At 48.8% G+C, this 23347-nt stretch overlaps 1 protein-coding gene across 1 annotated transcript in view; it reads right to left on the bottom strand.

The window, feature by feature from the left end:
• Window positions 1–2893: 2893 nt before the first annotated feature.
• The window catches only part of LOC145716006 (ALK tyrosine kinase receptor-like), a 541645-nt gene continuing 521191 nt past the window's right edge, over window positions 2894–23347 (bottom strand). The window contains exons 6-8 of the mRNA XM_081797301.1: window positions 13012–13143; window positions 5384–5515; window positions 2894–3075 (exon numbers count right to left, since the gene is read on the bottom strand). Of these exons, the coding sequence (XP_081653427.1) occupies window positions 2894–3075; window positions 5384–5515; window positions 13012–13143 (446 nt within the window). The remainder of the gene's footprint in view (window positions 3076–5383; window positions 5516–13011; window positions 13144–23347) is intronic.

Below are 23347 nucleotides of genomic sequence, written 5' to 3'. Positions count from 1 at the left end.
TGGCACAAAGGCACATCCTGGCTACGTCTCCATGATCGATCTGTGGGCATCTGACCTGCCTTCGACTGTGCTGCTTTCCTGGCCCCTTCTGTCTCCACCGCCTATGCCCCCCCGCCCAACCCTGCCCGGGTCATTTCTCACCACTTCTGACTCATCTCTCTAAAAGGCAAGTTACATCACAGGTAGTGGAGGAAGACTCTCTGCACCGACTCAGAAAGAATTTCCATTACAACTGGCAGGTGCACCTCTGGCCAAGTATTTTCAAGTGTCAATGTGCATCCAAATCGCTGAGAGTGGGGTTTGAAAAATACAGATTCCCAGGCCCTGCTGCTCTGGGGCGTCATCCAGGAGGCCTGGGGTACTGACTGCATTTTCTAAGTGCCGGCAACTGGAGAAACAGAGTCTTACTGGTCAGGCTGCATCTAGATTTTCAAGGAAACGCACAGAAGGTGACACCAGCTCCCTTTTGGGAATCCGATGATGATTGTGGGGTTTCTTGAGCGAGCGTTTTGAGATATTCTGCAACTACTTCAACTCCCAAGAGTTGGAGGGACCCTAGGCCTCCCAGGACTGGTCTGTGTTAAGAGGAGATGCTCAGTGCTGGGTGTCAGCCCTGGAGCTTGGCCAGCCTCTTGGTCCCTGTGGGCTTGACCCTCATCAGAGACTTTCACCCATCTCTGCCTCGTGTCCCCTTCCTGTACCCGTCCCCAAGGCCAATGAAGGCCCCTTTCAGGTTGGTGGGGTTTGAAGGCCCCGAGGTAACCCCACACAGTTCACACAGCAATTCACCATCCCCTGTCACCGACGTTCGCCAACCTGGGAGGAGGAAATCAACTTGCAGCTTCTGCATTTAGGATCTGAATAAAATAAATGGCAAGGCTTACAAACCTGGAAGTGCATATTTCTATTTTGGTTATTTATTTTTCTGATGAAAACATTTCCCCCAACGCTGGGAATTCAAGACCCATCAGCACTAGATGAATGGTCTGCAAACCTGAATGCGAACGAGCTGTGTGATGAGAAAGGAATGGACTCACTGCCTTCCCTTCATTACTCCTGCTGAGCCAAGTTCTGGAAAAGGGCAGGAAAGAGCAGAAATAGCCCAGAGCAAATTTGACTGGAGGGAAAATAAAACAGGCCAGTAAAACAAAACACCTGTTTAAGCTATTGATCAACCAAAGGTTATCAGGGAAATGATGAAGTATTAGAAAAATATCATTTTTAACCTTGACATTTCTTACTCTAAAATTAGGCTCCTGTTAAATCAAGTGAAGAATACATTTAAAAATCAAATGCTTTTAAGGATCCCCCTGACCTCTCAAGAAGGCCAACCGCCTCTCCGCATTTAGGTTTCCCTCTTAAGAAGCCTTCCCTCCCAGGAGTCCGCTGGGAGGCACCTCAGAAATGTCAGCGATGACTGTGTAACCCACCACCTGCATCAGATAGCAGGATTTCTCAGATACAGTTTCACATAATGAACCTATTCATTTGTGCCCTGACTTCTTCCAAAAAGGACTTAAGGTGGCTCACAGAGATATGTAATATCTAGTAAGGTAACATAAACGAACTAGAAGAGGGTGAGAAATTGGCCAAACATTGGCTTAGAAAATCAAGCCGGGAGTGAGGCTGCTACGGACTACACATCATGAACCCCTCTTTGCTTACTAAGAGTGGAGCCTCAGATTTAATTTGACCATTCTTCCGATTAAAAAAAAATTCATTGATACATCTTTTCCATGCTTATTTGTGTTTGCCTGTGAGTTTGTATCTCACAAAAAGCCTGGAGACCTTGAGTTTAGCTGTGTCCCGGAGCCACCGAAGCCTGTCTCCCCAGGGCTTGGGGGCTCCACGGAGCGCAGGGGAAGCGAGCCTGGTCAGTTTCAGCGAGTCCACAGCTTGGAAGGAAACAAATTGCTCAGGGGGCACGTAGCCATTCCTGAAACAAAGCCAGGAAGGGATTTCTCCGGTGCGTTTCCAGAAAGAGAGGACTGGCCAAATCTAAAGCCTGTGTTGGCTTTCTACTCAGTGCAAGATGTTGATGGTGGCACAAAGAAGCAGAGGCATGTGGGGCTCTTGGAGAACTTGGAATCTGGTTTTGGCTCATGTCCTTTCCCTCCTTCCCCATTCTCCTTACCTATGTTTCCTCAGGGTGCCAGGCACTGTTGGCTAAGTACTGTCACGCTTATTTTGTGCCAGGAACTGTGATAAGGCCTGAGTACATATTAACCTATTTGATCCTTTCCTCTTTGGGGTAGGCACTCCTATTGTGTCCACTTTCCAGGTGGGAAAACTGAGGCCCTGAGAGGTTATTAACTTCCCAAACGAACTGTACAGCCAATCAGTGGTGGAACCTAGCTTGGACTCAGGCAATTGATTCCAGAGTCCATGAGCTTAATCACTGGGCCACGTTCAGGTCTAAGCACATTTCTTGTTCTCTAGAAATTATGACCTTAAGCTAAGAAACATGGCAAGCCCCTCAGTCCACACACTAAAGACGTTACAGCCACAGGAACCATCCAGGCAAGTGGCTTTGGGGGTACCTTACTGAATGCCACCAATATCTTAGTGAAATTTATGTAGATCAAATTTTTGATGCTCTATAAAATTTGAAATGTATTGCAAGAGCTGGATGTTTATAAAAAGTCTTTTGTAGATCACTGTTACCCTCCCCTGTTGTGCCTTGGAAATATTTTCTGGGTTTGCTTCAATCGAGGCCCCACTGCAAAGAGTCCAGTGTAGCTGAGTATGGGTGTTTAAGGTAAGATCCTCTGCAGATGGAACTTCACCGTGTTGGTGCATGCCCTCTGCCTAAAAGATGACCAAAATGCCATCTTGTCCCCCCCACCCCCACCCCCCAGGAGAACAAGCAGCCCTACTACCCAGGCTACTTTGCTTATGTTTGGGTTTGGCTGGAAGTGCCCAAGGTGAGGAGTGGGATGAGCAGTCCAAGAATTAAGGGAACATTGAGACTTGCCTCACATGGAGAGTTCTTCATCGGGGCGGGAAACGTAGCGCTGGTCACTGTAGCACTTTCAGAAGTAGGGACGTCAGTGGTGCTGAGCAACAGGGCGTGGCCTGGGGCAGAAAGGAAAAGGGTCAGAAATGCACCATTTTCATGCACTGAAGTGCCTAGGGGTGCAGGGTTAATGGGCTCTGCATCATTCTTCTCTAGACTTGGAACATCTTTGAGGACACAGCTTTCTGCTGTCCAATGGATCAGGCAGTCTACTTGTCACTGTCAACAAAACTTGGCTCATGCACAGATCTTCCTTCCAAATGCCCTGCAATATCCCAGCATCATACATCCTGAGCTACTGCACCCCTCATCTCCCCAGGTCACCAGCTTTAGCCTATAGCCCAGGAGCAGCCTGAAGCATGCTGGACTCCCCCACCCCTCCCCATTTCCAGTCCTGTCTGCCCTTTGCCCTCCAGTGGTCTCCACGACCTTCACTCTCTTCTACCAGGTCATCCTGTGCCCCATGACCTGACCAGGAAGTCTTATTTCTTGTGTTTTCTCATCGATCTGTCTGCAAACCTGGGAGAACATGAGCCCCTAACCCCACATGGTGGGGAAGAAGAATCTGGAAACCTCCAGGAACTACAGAGTGTTTTGTAGGTGGTCAGTGCTATGGAGATAGGTGCCAGGGTGCTCCTGCAACCTTTTAGGTATGCCACAGAACCCCACAGAGGACGTCACTCATTCATTTCTGCTCTTCTCTCTTAGCAAAGTCTGTTTTGGGGTTACTACCAAGTAACAAATTCAAGTGGGTCCAGAGCAGAGTAACCAAGACAGGCCAGAAAGCCTAGAAAGCATGTGGCCCGTCCTTGAGGAAGAATCTGTGACTAGGGCGAGAAAGTCCTTCACACGGTGTCTTCAAATATCTGAGGGGCTGCTTTGGTGAGAGAGGGAATAGTTGAGTTCCAAGGGGCTCTGGGAGACAGAAAGTATGATCCATGAGTAGAATTTACGGAGAGGTGGAGCTTATCTCTGGGAAAGGAAAACTGGTCTTTGGTTGCAGCAATCAATGGAAGGGACTACTTTAGGAGGCCGTGAGGGCCCTGTCACTAGAGGTATTCGGCCAGGGTCAGATGCTTACTTGCTATGGGTGCCATGGGAAGCCACCGAACTGAGAGCAGAGACATGAAGATCATGTCTTGCTTTGAGCCCCATTTCTGTTCTCTTCTCCTCCACAAGGTGCTGAGGATGATGCAGTACGGTGAGGAGGCCGGGAGGAGAAGCAGGAGCTCTGGGGCCTCCTCTCTGCTGAGAGTCTCCTGTGGCTGCAGTAACTCAGCCTGCTTCCTCACGGGCCAAAGCCAGCTCACTCAGGTGCAGTTAGCTCTGAGGGCCAAGGACAGGACTGCACGGGCTCTGGGATCTCCAGTGGTGGATCTGGACATTGTCCTCTCTCACACTTTGATCATCATCACTACTATTATTATTAATTCTTAGAGGGATCCATAGGCTGTATGATCTTTGCTTGGAAAGAGAGGGATTTGGTACAAGGGGCTCTAGCTCCACAAAGAGTAGACAAATGCAGGGGAGAGAAGGGGAGAGAGCCCTCGCCGCTGAAACCAGCTCTATCCTGCAGAGAGGTGGGCCACAGGGCCTGCCCAGGCCTAGCCACTGGGTAGAGCCCAAGGCTGGGCCCATGGCTGGGTGGTCCGGCCTCTCCAGCAGCCCAAATTTGGAAGTTGTGCTGGCCTCACAGGCCCTGCCTCCTTCCTCCTTCATTCCATGCCCCAGCCATGTCTCCAGTGGCGTCAGCTCACCCAGGTGTGGGTGGCCATCTCTTGAGTGTGTGAGGCCCTTGTTCCTCTGGCAGGCCAGCAGGAGCAGAGGGACGATGGGCTCTGGCCCTGGGAAGGTGGAAGTTGCCAGCTTGAGCTGGGCAGGGATGGGAGATATCGCTGAGGAGGCTGGGCTCCAGGGAATGGACCAGATGTGGGGCTAGGTTCCCAGGGCACGACCTTGGGCCCAATGACACAAGGCCTCCCTGTGCATCAGCCTCCCCATAGAGAGCTAGGGTTTTCCTTACCTCTCAGTGAGTTACGTGCCAGACACAAAGTTGGTTCTCAACAAACACTTAGTGAATGAATGAATGATTACTATTGTTGCCACTCTTCTTATCTTTTAGCTAATCCTTCATCCGGGTTCTCATTTTAGGGAATCAGAGGTGACATCTACCTTGGCCTGATTTAATCATTCTGAAGCCCAGGAAGTCTGAAGAGGGAATTGTGAGCGAGCACCCCAGGGCAAGCTCTGTGCAATCCCCTGGTCTTGCCCTGCAGGGATGGGGAGGTCTAGCTATTCTGGGCTAGGGGCCTAAGTCTCTTGTCTGGCCAGATGGGCAGCAGGGAGAAGGGAAGAGAGCAACAGTACCTCGGTGGTCCTGGCCCCGGGCATCCTTCAGGGTCCTGACCTGCCACCGGGGGTTGTGGGGTGCGAGTGTGCCCTGGGTCCAGCCACAGAAGCCATCCTCGAAGTTGCAGTAAAAACCAGCAGGGAGTTTACCTGCAGGGAAAGCACAGGGGCACGGTCATTTCTGGGACCGCTAAAAGCAAAATATGCCAATGTCAAGTAACATTACCCAGGCATGACCCAAGTATCCTCATCAACTACAGCTCCCCAGCTGGACTCTTGATGTCTAATGTTACTGATGATAATGAAAAGAAGCCCGGGGCCCTAACATGTACACATGATCTTCAGAAAATAAAATAGTCATAATAATAATAATAGTGCGGTAGCAGGGGAATAACCCAGTTTTATATGTGACAGAGGAGAGCTCAGGAAGGTTAAGCAATCTGACCAAGGTTACACAGCCAGTAGGTAACACAGCCGGGCTTGAACCCAGATCTTCTGCTTCTAAGTCTGTGCTCCTTATTCTGATCCACTGTGAATGTGACCCCAGGAGAAGGCCCTGGAATACATTTCTGATGGTTGACACAATGACAAGAATGTGATGGTTGCAGTGGTAGTGTTGGTGGGACTCAGTTGGATCCCTCAGTCGCTCCTGTCTGCAGAGACACATACTGCTCAAGCTTTCTACTTGCCCCCCTTTATCTCCCACCGCCCTTCCAGCGAAGGGAAGCCACGTGTAGCTCTGGCCCACGAAATGTGAGTGGAAGTGATGTGTGTCGCTTCTGGATTGAGGCTGCAGAGAGCCCCTGTGCAATTCTTCAGTCTCTCTCTCCCTGCTGAAGCGGCCAAGGGGAGCTCCTGTTCCTGAGACCGCTGCTGTCTGACAGTGGGCGCCCCCCCGCTTCGGTGCGCAGGTACTCTAAATGTTATGTTAAGCCCTGAAATTTGGGGATGGCTTATTACTGTTCTACCTCATCCTGGCTGAGCAATGCTAGCCACGGGGCCCCTTTATATCATCTGTTGGCTCAGCATAAAGAGCCCCGTTACCCTTTTCTCTACATCAGGCTGACCTTGGGTCCCATTGAAAAGGCCACAGTCAGCTTTATGACCATATATTTCCCAAGTGCCTGCAGAAGGAGGAGGAAAGGAGAAGAGGGTCCAAGAGAGCTCACTCTCTGTGGTTTGCTCAGGGAATGGCTGCAGGGAAGGCACCCAGCCCTGAGGAGCTAGTGGGCTATTCCAGGCTATTCCGACAGCACCAACAGCCCCAGGCCAGGCTGGGGAGAAGCAGTAGGACTATGTCTCCGAGCAGGAGGAAAGGCGCTCTAGCTGGACCCACCACTCTCTGTGTCCTTCCTCTGTCTCAGCCTTCCGGGCAATGGCAGGCTGACAAAGAGAGTCCTAATGCTTCCTGGCTGTGACAGCATCTTAGTGAATTATTACTCATTTCCCCCTGATTCTCTATGCATTTCACACAGAGGCGGAATTATAAATTAAAACCGGCTGTCACTGACTTTGAACATCTCTTCCCATTTATACCCCCCTAAAGAAATCATTTCCCCCCCAAGCCCCGCATGTTCCTCTGATTAAAAATCCAAAAGCTAAGGAGATCTTTCTGTTTTATTTTTTATGCCCCCTCAAGGGACCCCACATCCACTTCTTTTGCAAAAACTAACTGGTAGCTGGAAGTGACCTTCCGCAAAGCGTCCTTTGCAGGTGTGCTTTAAACCAGGGACCATGATGGAAGATTCTAGCAGGCAATGGCTCCTGGTAGAAGGAGGAGGCAGGGCTGGGTTGAAGCCTTCACAGCTTATCACTCCCTCCTTCCCCTTTTAGGAGGCAAAGACTGAGAAGTTAGCCTCAACAGTCCGGGGATTTGGACACCTGGAGGTAGCCCTAACCTGCTGCTTCCTGCTGTGTGACTCAGAAGGCAAGTCACTTCTTTTCCTCAGAGACGTAGCTCCGTCATCTGTAAAGTGAGGCAATATTAGTGTCTATTTCACAGGGCTGTTTTGAGGGTCAAATACAGCAGAGAGTGTGGAGTTTTGTAAGCAGACAGAGTTGAGGGAAATAAAGGGTGGTGGTGGCATTATGAATCATCGATCATTCCGGGTGCAGGGGACTCATCAGAGGATGAACTGAAACAGTCAACACTGCCCTAGGGGCAGAGACAGCCCTCGGCTGCCTCTCTGGAAATGCCTGTGGTAGCTCTGCCCATGCCTTCCCCCTGGGACAGGAACGAGGAAAGCCATTGGTGTTCTCCACCTCCTGGAAGCCCATCGTTGTGCTGGCTTTGCCTAAGATCCAGGGTGAGCTGGGATTGGGAGCCCCTTTCTTTTTGGCTGCTTGAAATAAAGGGAGAGGAGAGAGGCGAAGTAGTTTGGTCAACGGACAATTTATGTGATCCTGAAAGCCTTGCAGGATGGGAGGGGGCGCAGGAGGAGAGGACTGCTACTCTTGCCAACACAGCCTGTGTGTACTCAACGAGAAGCTACTCCTAAGGAAGCTGGTGGGGTGGGGGGTGTCCTAACAAAGACCCTTGATGGATTAGGGCCAGGCTTGGGACACTGCTGCCAGGGCCGGTGGCTGAGCACAACGTTGGCATGCAGAGTTGAGTCCAGTGGTTTCAACTCCTTCTTTGATCATGCCTTTCTCCTCTCATTCACCCCAAGAGCCTACTCAGGGCTCAGCGTGCTGTAGGACCGAAATACTTATTTGCTGAATGAAACAGGCGTGGGTTCAGTCATCTAACCCCTTGCTACTCCAAATGTGGTGCAGGGACTAGCCACACCCACCTCACCATCACCGGTGAAACTGCTAGAAGTGCAGACTCTCAGGCCACCCCCCCCATAACCACCTGCTGAGTGAGAATCTGCATTTCTAACATTTTCCAGGTGGTTCCTATGCATGGTAGTGGCCACCGAGAAACACTGTCCTAACTGATCCTCTTACTTCGTTGGCTGGATGGCAAATCAGCCTGCGTGGGGGTCAATCAATTCTGCAACATTTGGCAATTATGACACCTGATTCCACTGTAAGAGAGACAAATTGGGAGAGTCACAAAGATGTGGCCTCAGCAGGGGCTGCAGGAAGCTGCCAAGTATAAACTCCAGGCCAAATGACACTACTTCTTTTCCTTCCTGTGTGACAGCTCTGTTAATATTTTTGATAAATAGGTGTTATACATTTCCTTGAAAATATAGAGTCATGGGAAAAATTGCTAGAAGAAATACATCACCATATTATGGTTATCTCTGAATGTCTGAGAGGGAGGATGACGGGTGATAGTTATTTTCTCCTGTGTACTGTTCTAGATTTTCCAAATATTTTACAGCCAATATGTTTTATTTTACAATAAAAAAATAAACTTTAAAAAACTTTTTTTGTTTTTGTTTTTGTTTTTGCCTGGCAGGAAGAGTGTCTCCACCAAACAGATGAGATTAGTGAGTACAGGGAGGGGAAGCAAGCTGCCTGGATTACCCAGTAAGTCAATGACCCATCAGGGGAGGAAGCGGAGACACCTGGCCATTTTCTGGGGAGTCACATGCCATTGAGGCCATGGCCTGACACACAGGGAACCGTGAAAATACCCTTTGATGGGCTCCAGCATTCTGGGATATCTCACTGGGATCAGCAATGTTTAAGTGGAAAGAGGGAAGGAAGATGGTGTGTGGTGTGTGGTTTGGAGGACGCAATGTGAATGGACACATTCATGCTTGAATGCAGGAGGGCAAGGGCAATGCCACCTCCATTTCAGGTACCCTACTTGTCCTGGCTTGGAATGGTGCTCAGGATTGAGTCTGATAATCTGTATAAAGTTGTGTGTTGACTTCCTTCTGGAGCAAGTATGGGGAGTTAAGGCTGGGAGTTGATGGGATATAACCTACTTTCCCCTCCAAATTCCAACCATGGCAGGGCTTAGTGGACTACCCTGGCCAGAGATTAGTGACCCTCACTCATGGGGGTTCCTTAGAACTGGACGTTCCCAACAAGGCTTGGGTGACCACCTGCTCAGAGAAGACATTCTAACAGGTTCCAGACCAGCTGGGAAGGACCAGGTGATGTCAAGACCATTGTCATAAATGCATCACAAACATCAACATATCAGTGGGCATCATGTTATAGGTTATATTACAGGTGAGGAAATAGGCCCAGAGGGTGAAGACAAATGATCTGAGCCCCTTCTACCCCCAGAGGAATGTTGTGGCAGAGCTCTGGACCTTCCTTGACTTTTCCCTTCCTCCCCTTCTTCCTGGGTAGATACATAGCTAGTGTTGTGCTTGGCACAACCAACCACTAGAAACTGATATAACAAGTGAGTCTGGCTTGCAGTGGTTCAGATTGGGTCTGAACTGCTGCTCAACCACTGGTTAACAGTTTCATGGACTTTAGGTTCCTCATCTCTAATATGGGTATAATAGCATCACATAGGATTATTTTGAGGACAAAATAAGTTCATACATGAAAAGTATTTGGACAGTTCCTGGCACACAGTAAATGCTCAATAAATGTTAACCATCATCATCATCATCATCATCGTCATTATTATCTTCTTCTTTATGGGGATGTTTTCTAGAATCAACATCAGTGTGATAGGGAAAACTGCAATGATGCTAGACAGAATGGGGCATGCTAAAAAGGAAAAGGATATTTGCTAAGAGTACTGCCAAGATCAGAGTAGTAAGATTGTTCTAACCCTCCTCCTGAATTAAATTTCTCCTCCTAGCAACTGATTTCTATAGCAAAGAACTCGCGGGGGTGGGGGGTGGGGGCGGGGGGAGGGAGGCATTCTCCCGGGTGGAGCTGTCATTCTGAGAGCTGGTCAGAGCAGCTTTTCAAGTGTGGCTGGAAAGGCCTCTGGGCCCCTGGAACCTGCCCTCCATATGGGAGACAGGCTGTCCTCAAGCTTGGAGTTGGCCCTGGAAATCCATTAATGCCAGCCCCAGAATGGTAAGAAAATGCCCTGGGCCCACAGTAATGGGCTGGATACCACAGACTCAGTGTTCTAATCATGGCTCAGTTCCTGACATGTTGTGTGACCCCAAACAAATCAATTACCTTCTCTGTGCTTTCATTTTCCCAATTGTAAATCAGGGCACGGCCAGCCTGACCTGTGTCCAAGCTGGGAAGTGGGTATCAAAAAACTTTAAAAAGGCAAAAACAAAATCACACAGCTGATATGCACTGTTGGAAATACTGCAGGGACCAATAACTACAGAGACACACCAAAACCCTGCCTGGGGCAACATGGGTGGGCTGGCTTCATTTTGGTCCACGGGTATAGTGAGAGCTTTGTGAGAAAGACCGGAAACAGTGTGGGATAAACAAAGGGCTTACCTGCAAGTCTTTGCTGAGTTTTATCAAAACAACCACAATTCCATCATGATTGGAAAAGTTCACTGGAAAGTTTTATATAAAAAGGAAGTTTTTCAAATTGAAAAATGGATTTTCTTTATTGCTTCATTTAAAAGAGAATAAATAAAACGTTTTCACCCCCCAAGGGAAAAATCTGTCTTCCAGATGATGTGGGGGTTACCGTTAACATTTTAAAGCCATTTTGCAGGCCACAAGGTCTTAGGGCCAGTGTATCTGAGAGGTTGAGGCATTTGCTTCTGTGTCTAGGCCCCACAGCACCCCAGGCACACATCTGCCAGATCTGGTCCCTGCTGGGACTCTGTGGTCTCACTCCCTGCCCCTATGCTGGATTTTCAGCACTCTGAAGACAGAGGCTATGTTATTCATCTCTGCTGTAGGCTCTAGTACATTTTCTAGCTCATAATATATGGGTTTTATAAGTGTTTGTGGTTCCCCTGGCATACATGTGTACACTCTGAGCCAGACAGCTGCTAAGAACACCAGATTCAGGTGGAGTGAGCACTAGCCTGGAAGTCTAACTCTGTCCCCAACTACCACTGAGACCTCAGCAATTTGTTTTTGTCTATGGGGACAAGTTTCCCAACATTTAGTCATTTTAAGTCAACAAATAGTGACTCCCTAGGCTGTGCCAGGAGATACTGGTCTGGGGGAGAGTACCAGATTCAGTCAGCCCACAGACAGGGAGACAGACATGGAAACCACCTCATGAAATGGAGTGGATGCACACCCACTAGACTGGCAAAAATCAATAGACATCACAATAAGTGTTGACAAGGTTGTACAGAAACTCGAAGCTTTTACATTACCAGTGGAACGTCAGGTGGTGTAACTACTTTGGAAAACAGCCTAGAAGTTTTTAAAAGTGTCAAATACAGAGCTGACCCAGCAATTTACTCCTAGGTAGATGCCCAGGAGAAATGAAAACATCCGTCCATCCAAAAACAGGTACACGAATGTTCAAAGCGGCATAATTCGTAATAACCAGAAAGTAGAAACAACTCAAATGTGCATCAACTGATGAACAGATGGACAAATGTGCTATTAGCCATACAATGAAATAGTATTTGGCAGTAAAAAGGAATGAAGTACTTACACATGACAAACAGGGATGGGCCTTGAAAACATTATGCCAAGTGTAAGAGGTTAACCACAAAAGAATACGTATCGTATGATTCCATTTATATGAAATGCCCCAAATAGGCAAATCTATAGAAACAGAAAGTAGATTAGGGTGTGCTTAGGGCTAGTGGATCGTGGGGGGAGTAGGGGAGGCGAGATTGGAGGGAAACGAAGAAAGGTTGCTAGCGGTTACCTTTGGAGTGATAAGAATGTTCTAAAATCAGATTGTGGTGATGGTGGCACAGTCCTGTGACCACACTCAAAAACACTGAAGTGTGTACTTTAAATGGGTGAATTGTATGGAATATGAGTTATATTTCTAAAAAGCTGTTAATAAAAAATAATGGATGGATGCACCAAATGGGGGGGGGCGTCCAGAGGAAGAAGAACCGACTGTACTTGTTGGGGTGATACTTGTGGGAATGATTAGAGGAGTCTTTCCAGAAGGACTGACTCTGGAGGTGAGTCTTTTTCTTTTTTTAAGATTTTATTTTCTATTTCTTTGAGAGAGAGAGAGTGAGAGAGAAAGAGCATGAGCAGGGGGAGGGGCAGAGGGGGAGGGAGAAGCTCACTCCCCGCTGATCAGGAGCCTGATGCGGGGCGCGATCCCAGGACCCTGGGATCATGACCTGACCTGAGGCAGATGCTTAACCACTGAGCCACCCAGGCGCCCTGGATGTGAGTCTTGGAGGAGCAGACATGACCGGAGAAGGAAAGGGCCTTCTGGGCCAGGGGTACTGCCTGAGCAAAGCCACAGAGAAGCGGTCTGATCCAGCTGGCTGGGGTACATGGAAGCTGGGGCGGATGGCAGGGCCAGGTGGGCGGTCGAAGAGACGGCCTGAAGAGGGCGGGGAGTGTGGGCACAGAGGGCTTCTAATGTCATGTTCCTGAGCGAGGCTTTACCCTGCACACCTTCTCTGTGCCATGAGGATGCTGACAGCAAAACTTACAAGACCTTGTTTGGTTCTTAACTTAGCTCTTTCTCTTGAAGACCGTGTAGCTTTTGGAAGTCACCACTGAGAGGACACGAGTGGCACTGGACGTGAGGAAGGGTGTCCAAGCTCACGTGCCTGGGGTGATGGGGGCAGAGGGCTGAAGGCATGGGCTGGGCTGGGGCGGGCGGTGCAACCCCATCTACTCCCCCATCTACTCACTGCACAGCTGGTCCTCATCTTCTCCCTGGGCACAGTCCTGGTGGAAGTCGCAGGCCTGCCCGAGCTGGAGGACGGTCCCGTTCCAGCAGGTGAAGGAACTCTGCAAGGCCATCTTGGAGCCCGGGGATGTTCCTAGAGAACACACAGAGACATATGCCCTTGGTCATTTGGGTGGCCCTGTGGGAAGGCTCAGCAACAGCATCGCTCTGCCCTGTCGCATCCCACTGGGATGCCCACATCTCAATCTGGTTACACGCAGGGCCAACACCAGGAGGCTGAGAGGATGTCAGCCTTAACACCCCATCCCCTAGCCCCCTGGGGGAATCCTCACTTTCTAGTGATGGTGACTAGCAGAGTGGCGCCAGGTTTTGGTCCATGTTCCCTCAACACTCTGGGGTCCTCAACCCCTGGCTTCAATGTGCCAGGTAGAGAGCCTGTGGGTAGAGACAGCTCGACCTGCAAGGTCAGATTTGAAGCCTATCTGGTCCAATGTATCTCCCACATGTTCTTGACCCCAGCTTCACCATTGGAATGATGCTAGAAACATGCAACACTTTCTAGTGTTGGACCAGCTGTGTGAAGCTGACCCTATCCCTTTTCTCTCTGGCCCCCTGTCTCCCCATCTATGAAAGGAGGGATTCTGATGATATTTCTAAGGTCCATTCTGGAATTTTTATATAAATCATAAATCTCACATATTATCCAGTGGCAGAAGGGAGAAGGAGCAGTTTATAATGAACACATTAGCAGTTATTTCTGTATCAAGAAAAATGGGTTATGGTAATGAATTAACCTGTGATCCCGGAGAGCCAGGCTTAAGTTGGCCTGCACCAGCCTGCCCTTCTAAATGGGGGCCTTTGCCTGGGGCTCACCTAGCAAGGGCCTGGTTTGTGTTTCTGAGTGTGACTCCTGCCCTCTAGCTCTTGGTTTGTATTGGATGGGGGAAACTTTGGCTCCTGTGGAGATGAGCAGGTGGGCCCACCTGGGTCAACCCCCCAAGTCTGGTGGCTTTGCATTCTGTCCTCTTTTCTAGCTCCCTCCCCATGATGGCTGGTGCTTCCGCAGTCTCCCCATCCCCATCCCACCCTCTCAGTGCTCAGCTGGGTGGGTGAGAGGGTGAACCAAGACCCCCACTTGGCCGAGTCCCACAGCCTCTCTGAGCTTCACATAAGGGGTGTACTTCTCCAACCCTGGCTGTGAGAGTAGACTTCCCTTTATTAGATTTTATTTCAGTGAAGCCTCCCAGCTGATTGTGATGTGGGCTCTGCAGGTTAGATCATCTTTACTATCTGAAATGCCATGATTTTCTGGTTCATTTCAGTTCCCACTGAAACTAACATCAAGTCCAGGTTGTTTGCTTCTAGAATCCTCTGCATACCTCAGCACATCTGTCAAGAGGCTAAGCAAGTCTTATCAGTGCCCATTTCCTGAGTGGGGAAACTGAGTGAGTGAGGTGGAGTGACTTCTCTAAGGCTGGTAAGTGGGTTGCAGGCCCAGCCTGTCAGACTGCAAAGCTGCTCTCTCCATGTCACAGAAGGGGAGTGCTGGAAGTGGCCTTGGGGCCTCTTTTGCAGACTAGTCTAGATAAGGCTCAATTTGTTAGTGGCTAGCACAGGCCACCACCGTTGTCAGATGGGCCCCCGGCCTGGCTGGGGGTTCTCTGTAACTGCCGGGCATGGGAAACACAGGCCCTGCTTCCTTCAGGGGATCACATCCAAACTCTTCAACCTGCTCTTCAAGGTCCTCTGTGCTCTGCACCCCAATTTCCTTTCCTGTCTCACCTTGCTCTGTCTCTCTGACAGACCTTTGCTCGAGCCTCATTGGGTGTTGGTTCCATGGTTCCATGCCCCCTAGCTCTAGAACATGTGTGCATGGCCCCATCTTCTTCCCCACATCATTGGAGTGTCTCTGTGTTGTCCCTCCAGCCCTCACCAGTGCCTGGCCCCAGGAGTGTTCGTGAAAAGCCTGCATATTAGGTTACCTGCCTGTAGTAACCCCCAGAATAATGGCTCCCCAGATAGCCACATCCGAATCCCCAAAACCTGTGAATATTACTTTATGTGGCAAAAGGGACTTGGTGATGTGACTAAGTTAAGGGTCTGAAGATGGGGAAAATACCTGGATTACCCAGGTGTGATCACAAGGGTTCTTAGAAGAAGGTGGCAAGAAAGTCACAGAAAGAAGCAGGAGATGTGATCATGGAAGCAAGTCTGGAGAAATGTGAGGCAGGCGTCACGAGCCAGGGAATGCCGGCAGCTTCTAGAAGCCAGAAAAGGTGAGAAAACCGTTTCTCCCTTGGAGCCTCCAGAAGGAGCCGGCCCTGCCTCTAACTTGACTTGAGCCCAGTGAAACTGATTCCGGGCTTCCGCCCTTCAGAACCAGAAGAGAATAAATGGGTGTTGTTTTAAGCCACCAGGTTTGTGGTGGTCTGTTATAGTGGCCCCAGGGGGCGAATACACCGGCTAACCCTGACACCAGATGCAGTCATGGGCTCAGTCAGCTGAGGCCCCGCATGGCTTTAGATCAACTACTCTGTTCCTTAGCTTGTTTTGTGTTTCCTGCTTCCCTGGACTAGACATCTCTGCCTTTCCTCCTCACACAGAAGGAGAAACACTACCCTCTCCATCTCTGTTCCTTGAGCACAGAGACAATATTCCCTCCAAATCCTTTCCTGATCCAAGTGCAGGGGACTGCACAATGGAAAGCCAGCCCGCCCCTCTCAGTTCCAAATATTCAGCTCTCAGGATCAAAATACAGAAGGAACGACAGGAGACACGATGCTCATTTTCAAAGGTAAAATGCCAAATTCATTTTATCACTTTAACTCTGCACAGGAATTTCCCACTTGTCCGTCATGGCGTCTCGGAAGCTGGGCAACACGGTGCTTCTAAGGAACAGGTGCTGGTCCCCAGAAAGTGCAGTCTCCCCCCTGGCAGAGCTGGAGGAGGGGTGTCCTCCCTGAAGCCCTGATGGAGGCCAACTGGCTGGGCGCGGCTGTGGTCTTTGTCCCTGGAAGCAGGGGCCCAGCAAGGACACCAGGTATCCAATATGGCGCACCAGCTCCCTGCCAAGTACAGCGCCAGGCATTTCACCTGCTTGTGCGCTAAACCTTATAGCCACCAGAACAGGGCAGCTCTGTGTTTCCCCCTTAAGAGGGGGGAGTCCCAACTAAGGGAGGGTGAGGGGCAGTGGCAGGCAAGTGGCCTCCAGATGGGCTCCGCTCCTGAGGGCAGACTGGTGTGTCCACCGTAGCCGGCGGGCCCTGCCTGCTGGCGACGCTGCCTGTCCTCTCTGCCCCTCCTTCAGCGCAAGGACATTTAGGATAATAAAAATTCTCCTTCATCTTGTTTGGTGATTTCCCAGTTTCCCAAACATTTTCTTCTTATGCCCTCTATGGGACCATTGCATAATGAGGACCTTATTCCCCTCACTCCCAGCACTACCAAAGACATTAGGGAAATAAAAAAATCTGCGAAGTCTTCCTCCACCTGTGGGACAAATGAAAATCGTTTCATGTTTGATTCACACCTTGTGATTAGGCCTTAAGTTTCACCGCGAGCGTGTGCGTGCTTCACGCACCAGTTACTTGTCATTCCCTGGATATGTCTCCTAGTTTCTTTTACCTTCCTTCATTTGAAAAATATAGGCCTATTGTTGAAAGCTTGAAACCAGGGTAAAAAGAAACAAAAACAATGCCCAGAATTCCACTGCCCAGAGGCCAGCATTTTTAACATCTTGGTAGGTTTCTCGTTAATGTTTTTGGCCGATGCTTTCCAAGTGTGTATAGCTGTGTCATATGTATATAGGCCTTAAAATAATTAGGGTTGTATCACAAGCTTTTCCCAGGCTTTAAAAATTCCCCATAAGAAAAAAAAATTCCCCGTAAGGACACTTTTTAATGGCTACGATCCTTCGTAATATGTATCATCATTTATTTAAACATTATTCAGTGACTGGATTGTTAGGCTGTTTATAATAACACTTTGAAGAATATCTTTGAGCATAAACCTTTGCCCACATTTCAGATTATTTTCAAAGGATAGATTCCCAGAAGTGGAATTACTGAATCAAAGAGTATAAACATTTTAAAGGCCCTTGATACATATTGCCAAATTGCTTTCTAGAAGTTAATCCAATTTACACTCTCACCAGCTGCGTTCATACACGCACGCCCCTCTTGCTACATCCTGGCCATCCTGGCCAACCCTGAATATTATCACGGTTTTTGTTTTTAACTCAAAGTATTTCCCTGCTGTTTTATTTGTATTTCTTTGATAGTTAGTGAGGCTGGATATTTTCCCGCATGTTACTAGCTTTATTGTACTCTTTTAGGGACTTGTCCAATTCCTTTTGCCAATTTATCTGTTGGGTTCTTCATGTTTTCCTGTTGAAGTGTATGAGATTATTGATAAGGATGTGAAATATTTGGTTATATGTTTGACAATTTCCCCCAGTGTGTATTTTCATTCTGTCTATAATGCATCTTGATACGCAGGAGTTCTAAACTTGTATGTCATCCAAAACTATCCATAGCTTCCTTGGTGATCGCTTGTCTTTTATGCTTCCAGAGTTTCTTCCATGTGGGGTTGGTAGGCAGTGCGTGGGTCAACCTTGGTAGTCATAGGGTTGTCCCACCATTGCTAAGGCTGCCTTGGCATTTGGGAACATCTTCCGCCAACTCCCCATTTTGCAGCAATGGGGATCTAGATCTCCCCAGCTCATCTGTGACATCTTCATGGAGTGCCCCATTCTCTCCCTTCCATGAACTGTCCTTTCACTTGGGCTTCTTGCTTGAATGTGGCAGATATTCTGCTTGATGTTGTAACTAGCTGTTTGTATGCCTGTCTTCCTCAGCAAACTATAAGTGACTTGAAGGGAGGTATCAAGTCTTATCTGCATGAGTCTCCAACAGCGCCTTCCACAGAGATCTCCCCACTCCGGTATTGGGGATTTGAACTGAAACGATGTATTATGGGTGGGAGGTATCTTGCGTTCATTTTATAGTGGAGAATACAAAGGTTCGGAGTGCTTACATGGCTTGCCCAGGGCTTTGACACCTTGTTCTCTGTCTTTTGTACTGTGTCTGTCTGTGGGATCCCCCTGGGTGATGGGGGTCCTCAGGAGCGGTGACAATGGGTACAGAAGGGCAGGAAGTCAGTATCCCTCCCCTGCGACCATAAACCTCACCAAAGGAGGGGTCTGGTAGCTGGAAGGGAGGGCTGCTTTCACTCTCTGGAGGCCACAGAGTTTATCCCCAGGAGCTCCCTGCTGCACAGCTGCAGCCCAGAGAAGCTCTCTCCTTTAGCCCCTGCTTCTACCAACTCCTCCCCATCCCTCTCCCCTGGCTGGAGACTTCCAGGCTCCCTGACATTGCCTTCTCCCCTGTACCACGGGGAACTTTATGCCTGTGAGAGATTCAATTAGATGGACGCCCGGCACTCTGATCTCTACTGCCAGCCCAAACTCAAAACTAATGAGGTGCAACAGAAAACAACTGCTCTGTCTTCCCAAGTTCTTCTCTTTATGGGGCCCATAAATTCCAAGGAGTAAAGTACCCTTGGGGAATGGTTTTAATCAAGGGCCTGAGTTTCCTAACAGCATCCCCTCGGTGGCTGTCAAGTGGTTATTCCAGCTTATGTGGTAGGGTAACCCGAGGTCCCGGATGGTCAGAGCCTGCTCCAGAGCATGAGGAAGACACTTCTGTTGGCACTTCCCGATCACTTCCGGCCCTGGCGCCAGTGACTCCTGGTAACCACCGAAATGCCCAATGCCCGAGTCACAGAAAGATTATGGAGAGCTGAGATCAACTCTGGGGAGAGCTGGTGCTCGAGGATCTTTCGTTAATAAGGGTCTTCTCCTCTGGGAATTTATTTATTACCTTCAAAAAGGCAGTTCTTCCCAGAATAACATCTCAGGCACTGGGGATAGTAAACTGTCATCATTCCTTACCCTTGGAGAGCATTTTAACACCTTACCATGTGCCTTCCTAAGCCTTCTTTGCTTGAACCTCAGAAACAACTGGTAGGACATTTATTCTTATCCCCATCTGATTAAACAAAAGACCGAGGATTTGAGAGATTAAATAATGTAGAGAGAAACGATTTTTAAAGAGTAAGGCACAACAAAATGCAACCAGCTCCTTGCGAGGTGCCTTGCCGGAGGTCTCAACAGCTAGCAAATCACAGGGGAAGGGCCCAGATCTGGGTCACATGGTCCCAGGTGGAATCCCTCTCCCAGGACGCAAATTACATCACCTTCTGGAGCAGCTCCCTGACTGCCCATGGGAGTCGCTTGGGAAGTTAGAAATACTGTTGATGATCTGGCTGGATCAGTGAAATCAGTCCCTCTGGAGGAGGGGCCCTTGGCCCTGGTGATTTTTAGAAGCTTCCTGGGTGATTCTCATGGACATAGGGTTGAGAACCACTTCCTTGGAGGGCTGGAGGATCTGTGTGTCTTAGGTGGGTCCTGTACCTCCATGGTTCTCCAGGGTCCCCTGGTAAAGTGAGAGTGTAACTTCAACCTCCAAGACTCCTTCCATCCTTGACGTCCTGATTCTGGGCTTCTGGCAATGGTTGTCAGCGGCTCTATGCTCCTAAGTTGATTTGATAGAGTTGGTGCCATTTTTATTAATGTTGACCACTTAATGACTTTCCCCTGAAGCCTGCTACCCTGCTATGCATCTTAACTGAGCCACTCACTTGCCCAGCAAGCTTCCCTTAGTTGCCTCATGTTGGCTTTTCCTGTCTCAGTCATCTGTCATCGGCACCCTGGAACATCTCTCCTGAAACAACAAACAGCATGTCACATTTGTTTGACCATTTATCTTCTCTGTGGATGCAGTAGAAATGAGTTTGGATCTGCACTGGAGACACGTGTGCCCCGGGTCAGGTTACATGAGGTGCTCTTCTGCCCCACGGGGGACTTGGGGAGTTTGCTCCCTGGGAATGACCCATTTTCCCTAATTGTGCATTCAAAACAGAAACCCACATCTGCTCTCCTCCTTCAGTCGGGTCTTGGAGATTTGATGCTTTGAAATGGACACAACTCTCTTAACTCAAATTTCTTTTTTAAATGAATGTCAAATTTTAGGGCGCTTAATTAATTTTTAATTAAGGTGATTTATGTGGCATTAAAAAAGGCACATTTGTATCAGCTTTCAGGCCTCTCCCACCTGCTTGCTCTTGCCTAACAGATGCCACTCGTTAAAGGGGAAAAATTGAGTGCTGTGTCAGCGAGAAGGGGGTCTTGCTTTTAAATTAAAGAGAAGGGGAGATGGCTTGTGGGAGGAGGCTGGCTTCCAGAGGGTGGGGAGGTCAGGAGCCAGGCTGCAGCTGGAGCCCAGAGGTGGTACCCAGCTCCCACCTCCTGGTGGAAACTTCACGTTTTCCAGGACAAGGAGAATCAAGTGCTCAAGGGAAAAGAAGCCCAGAGATGTGCAAATGGATGGTGGCATGGTGAGGGTGTAGTCAGGCTGTGCATAGACTAATAGCTGCCACCACCACACTGACATTAATGGGAGTGTTGGAAGGCCTGTGAACTGTGTAAATTAAGCCTGGCAGAGACCAGTCCTGTTGAGGACTTTGGGCCTTGTAAATTGTAGTTGGACAACCTCATTAAAGAACTGGCATCTGGGGTTCCTACTCAAAGTGCAAACTGGCAAGGAGAGGGCCTGGGTGTGGAGGGCCCCAGTGGGCTGGGTAAGAAAGCACTGTGCTGGGAGTCAGGAGAGCTGGTTGGAGGCCTGGATCTGCCATTAGGCCTCGGACTTCATGGGCATATCACTTCTCTTGGCCTCAGTTTCCTTGTTTGTAGACCCTCTACAGCCAGCCATTTGGGTTTACCATGGGCTTAGGCTACTGCCTTGATGGCATGTCCCTGCTGCATCAAAGTCATATGAGCTTGGTAACTATCTTATTTCCTAGGCCTTACTGCAGACCTACAGATTCAGCATATCTGGGGGTGAGACTCTGGAACCAGCATTTTCCACAAGCTCCCTGGGTGACAACTGGTACACCAAAGTCTGAGAACCTCTTGTGTTGGAGAAATAAATGGATCTTCAGTTCCTTCTCCCTTTGGAAGAATCTTGAGCCTCATGGCACCACCCACTATCTCACCATGATGACTTCCTCCTTGGTCCAGGGTTCTCAGAGTTCCCTTCACACCCAGATTCCGCCTCTGTTCTCATTTTAGCAGGCCCAACGCATCACTAGCTAGCGGTACAAACTCTGACATAGTTTAGAGGGCTTTTCCCTTCTGTAAGTTGTGGATACTATCTAATTCACAGGGTTTTTTTGGGGACTGAATGAAATGGTGTCCATAACACAATATGTGGGCTTATTTTTTTTTTTTAAAGATTTTATTTATTTATTTGAGAGAGAGAATGAGAGAGAGAGAGCACATGAGAGGGGGGAGGGTCAGAGGGAGAAGCAAGCTCCTTGCCGAGCAGGGAACCCGATGCGGGACTCGATCCCGGGACTCCAGGATCATGACCTGAGCCAAAGGCAGTCGCTTAACCAACTGAGCCACCCAGGTGCCCCAATATGTGGGCTTATTATCAGCTAAGTTCAGATAGTATCCCAGGAAGTTGGGGAGAACTGGCTATGGAGGGTGGGTGGGAAGGGGTCAATGAAGAGGTTGAACAGTCCCAGTCTTGGGGTCAAACAGCACTTTTGGGAATCCCCCATCCCACAGTAGGGGCAAATATCTACAACGCATGATAGAAACAAACCCAATAGTAACCCGCAACACAAACATAGCTATGAAAAAGAATGGCAGTGATGAATTTTCAAGATGATTTGTCTCTGGCGTCACCCCACCACTGGAGTGAACTTTCTGAGCCCGGCTTCCTTTAGGTCTTAATCCTCCATCTTTGCTGGTTTCCATGGCATTCGAACCAAATTGAGGCTTTGCACAGCCGTGACAGCCCCCATTCCCAGCTTCACCCTGTTCCTTTACATCTTTAGCTCAACACCACGACTAGCAGCTTCTGGAACAGGCAGCCATGGTTACAGCCTCTGTGTAACTCTATTCTGTTGTCTAGAATCATCTTCTCCATCTGAGCAATTCCTCCTGACTCAGATATCACTTTCCCCAATTGCTTGTTCTTCTCCTTTAAAGAAAGATGTGTGCCTCCCTCTGGGGTGCACTGGCAATCGCTCCATACCTTTAACTGTGCACTCACCTCCCCTCTTGGGCGATTATGTCTACATTGTTAGTTTCTCTCACTAAATTCTAAATTCTTGGAGGCAGGGGGTCTGTCTTCCTTGTTTGATCTCCTGGAGAGTGCCTGGCACATAGCAAGCACTAATGAATATATGGGGAAGGAACGCAGAATAGATCACCAAGTTTGAGCAGAAGAATGGGGTGAGGTGGAATTTCCTTGCATTCTGGAAATTGCTAATTCTTTAGGTTACACTGTAGACATCTCCCTGCCCCCCAACTCTGTCTTTGGTTTATTGAACAACTATGTTCAGAGCTTCTTTTGAAAGCTTGGCACTGGGGTTAGGAGTAGTGACTAGGGGGCAACGTGGGTGACCTAGTTTGACAGGTGGGCTGTATAAGTTCTCTCTGGGGAGGTGATACTTGAGCCAACCCCGAAGGATATGAGAGAGTCAGCCATGTAAAAAGGCTCTGGAGGAGCAGGAACCGCAACACCCAGAGTGAGCGAGGATGCGCGTGATCTAGAAACAGAGCAAAGGCCAGTGTGGCTGGAAGGGTCACAGAGGGTCAAGAGGGCCATGAGGAGGAAGGCAGAGGCCCAATTAGGCAGGACCTTGAAGGCTGTGAAGGGTGTGGATTTTGCTTAGGGAGTTTAGACAAGTCTCAAATTATTTGAAAACAATTTGATTCATTTTCTTAAAAGATCATTCCGAGCAATTTAGAGAGAATGGCTTGGAGAGGCAACAGGAAGCCATGGTGACGTGACAGAGCCAGCTGACATGACAGAGCCACTGAGGGTTGGCTTCAAAATCCCAATTCCTCAGACAAAGTCAGTCTCCATATAAACTCAGGAAGAGGCACAAAGATTCCTGTAGGCCAGCTGTAGGAAAGCCGACTGTGTTTTGTTTTCATGGCTGAGCTCTCTTAAGAAATTAAAAATTTTCTCATCCCTCTGTAGTCTCAACAGGCCCTTGATGTTTTTGCATGGCCCTTTCCCCAAGGTTTCTCTATGCGACATTTATCTTCATTGCTTTGCTGAAAAGACCCAGCAAAAATTTTATTTTTAATATTATAAATGACCTCTGTGCACATTTACCATTAATCTCCCTGAAAAGCAGTGATATTTAACCATTCTGCACCACAGCTCCCCATATAATATGTCGTTTTCTCCTCTTGT

This window comes from Leptonychotes weddellii, chromosome 10 (genome assembly GCF_054177405.1).
Source record: "Leptonychotes weddellii isolate Sample4059 chromosome 10, ASM5417740v2, whole genome shotgun sequence".
In the NCBI taxonomy this organism is placed as follows: domain Eukaryota; kingdom Metazoa; phylum Chordata; class Mammalia; order Carnivora; family Phocidae; genus Leptonychotes; species Leptonychotes weddellii.
The sequence above is the reverse complement of the archived record's forward strand: the minus strand, read 5'-3'. Positions and strand labels throughout refer to the sequence as shown.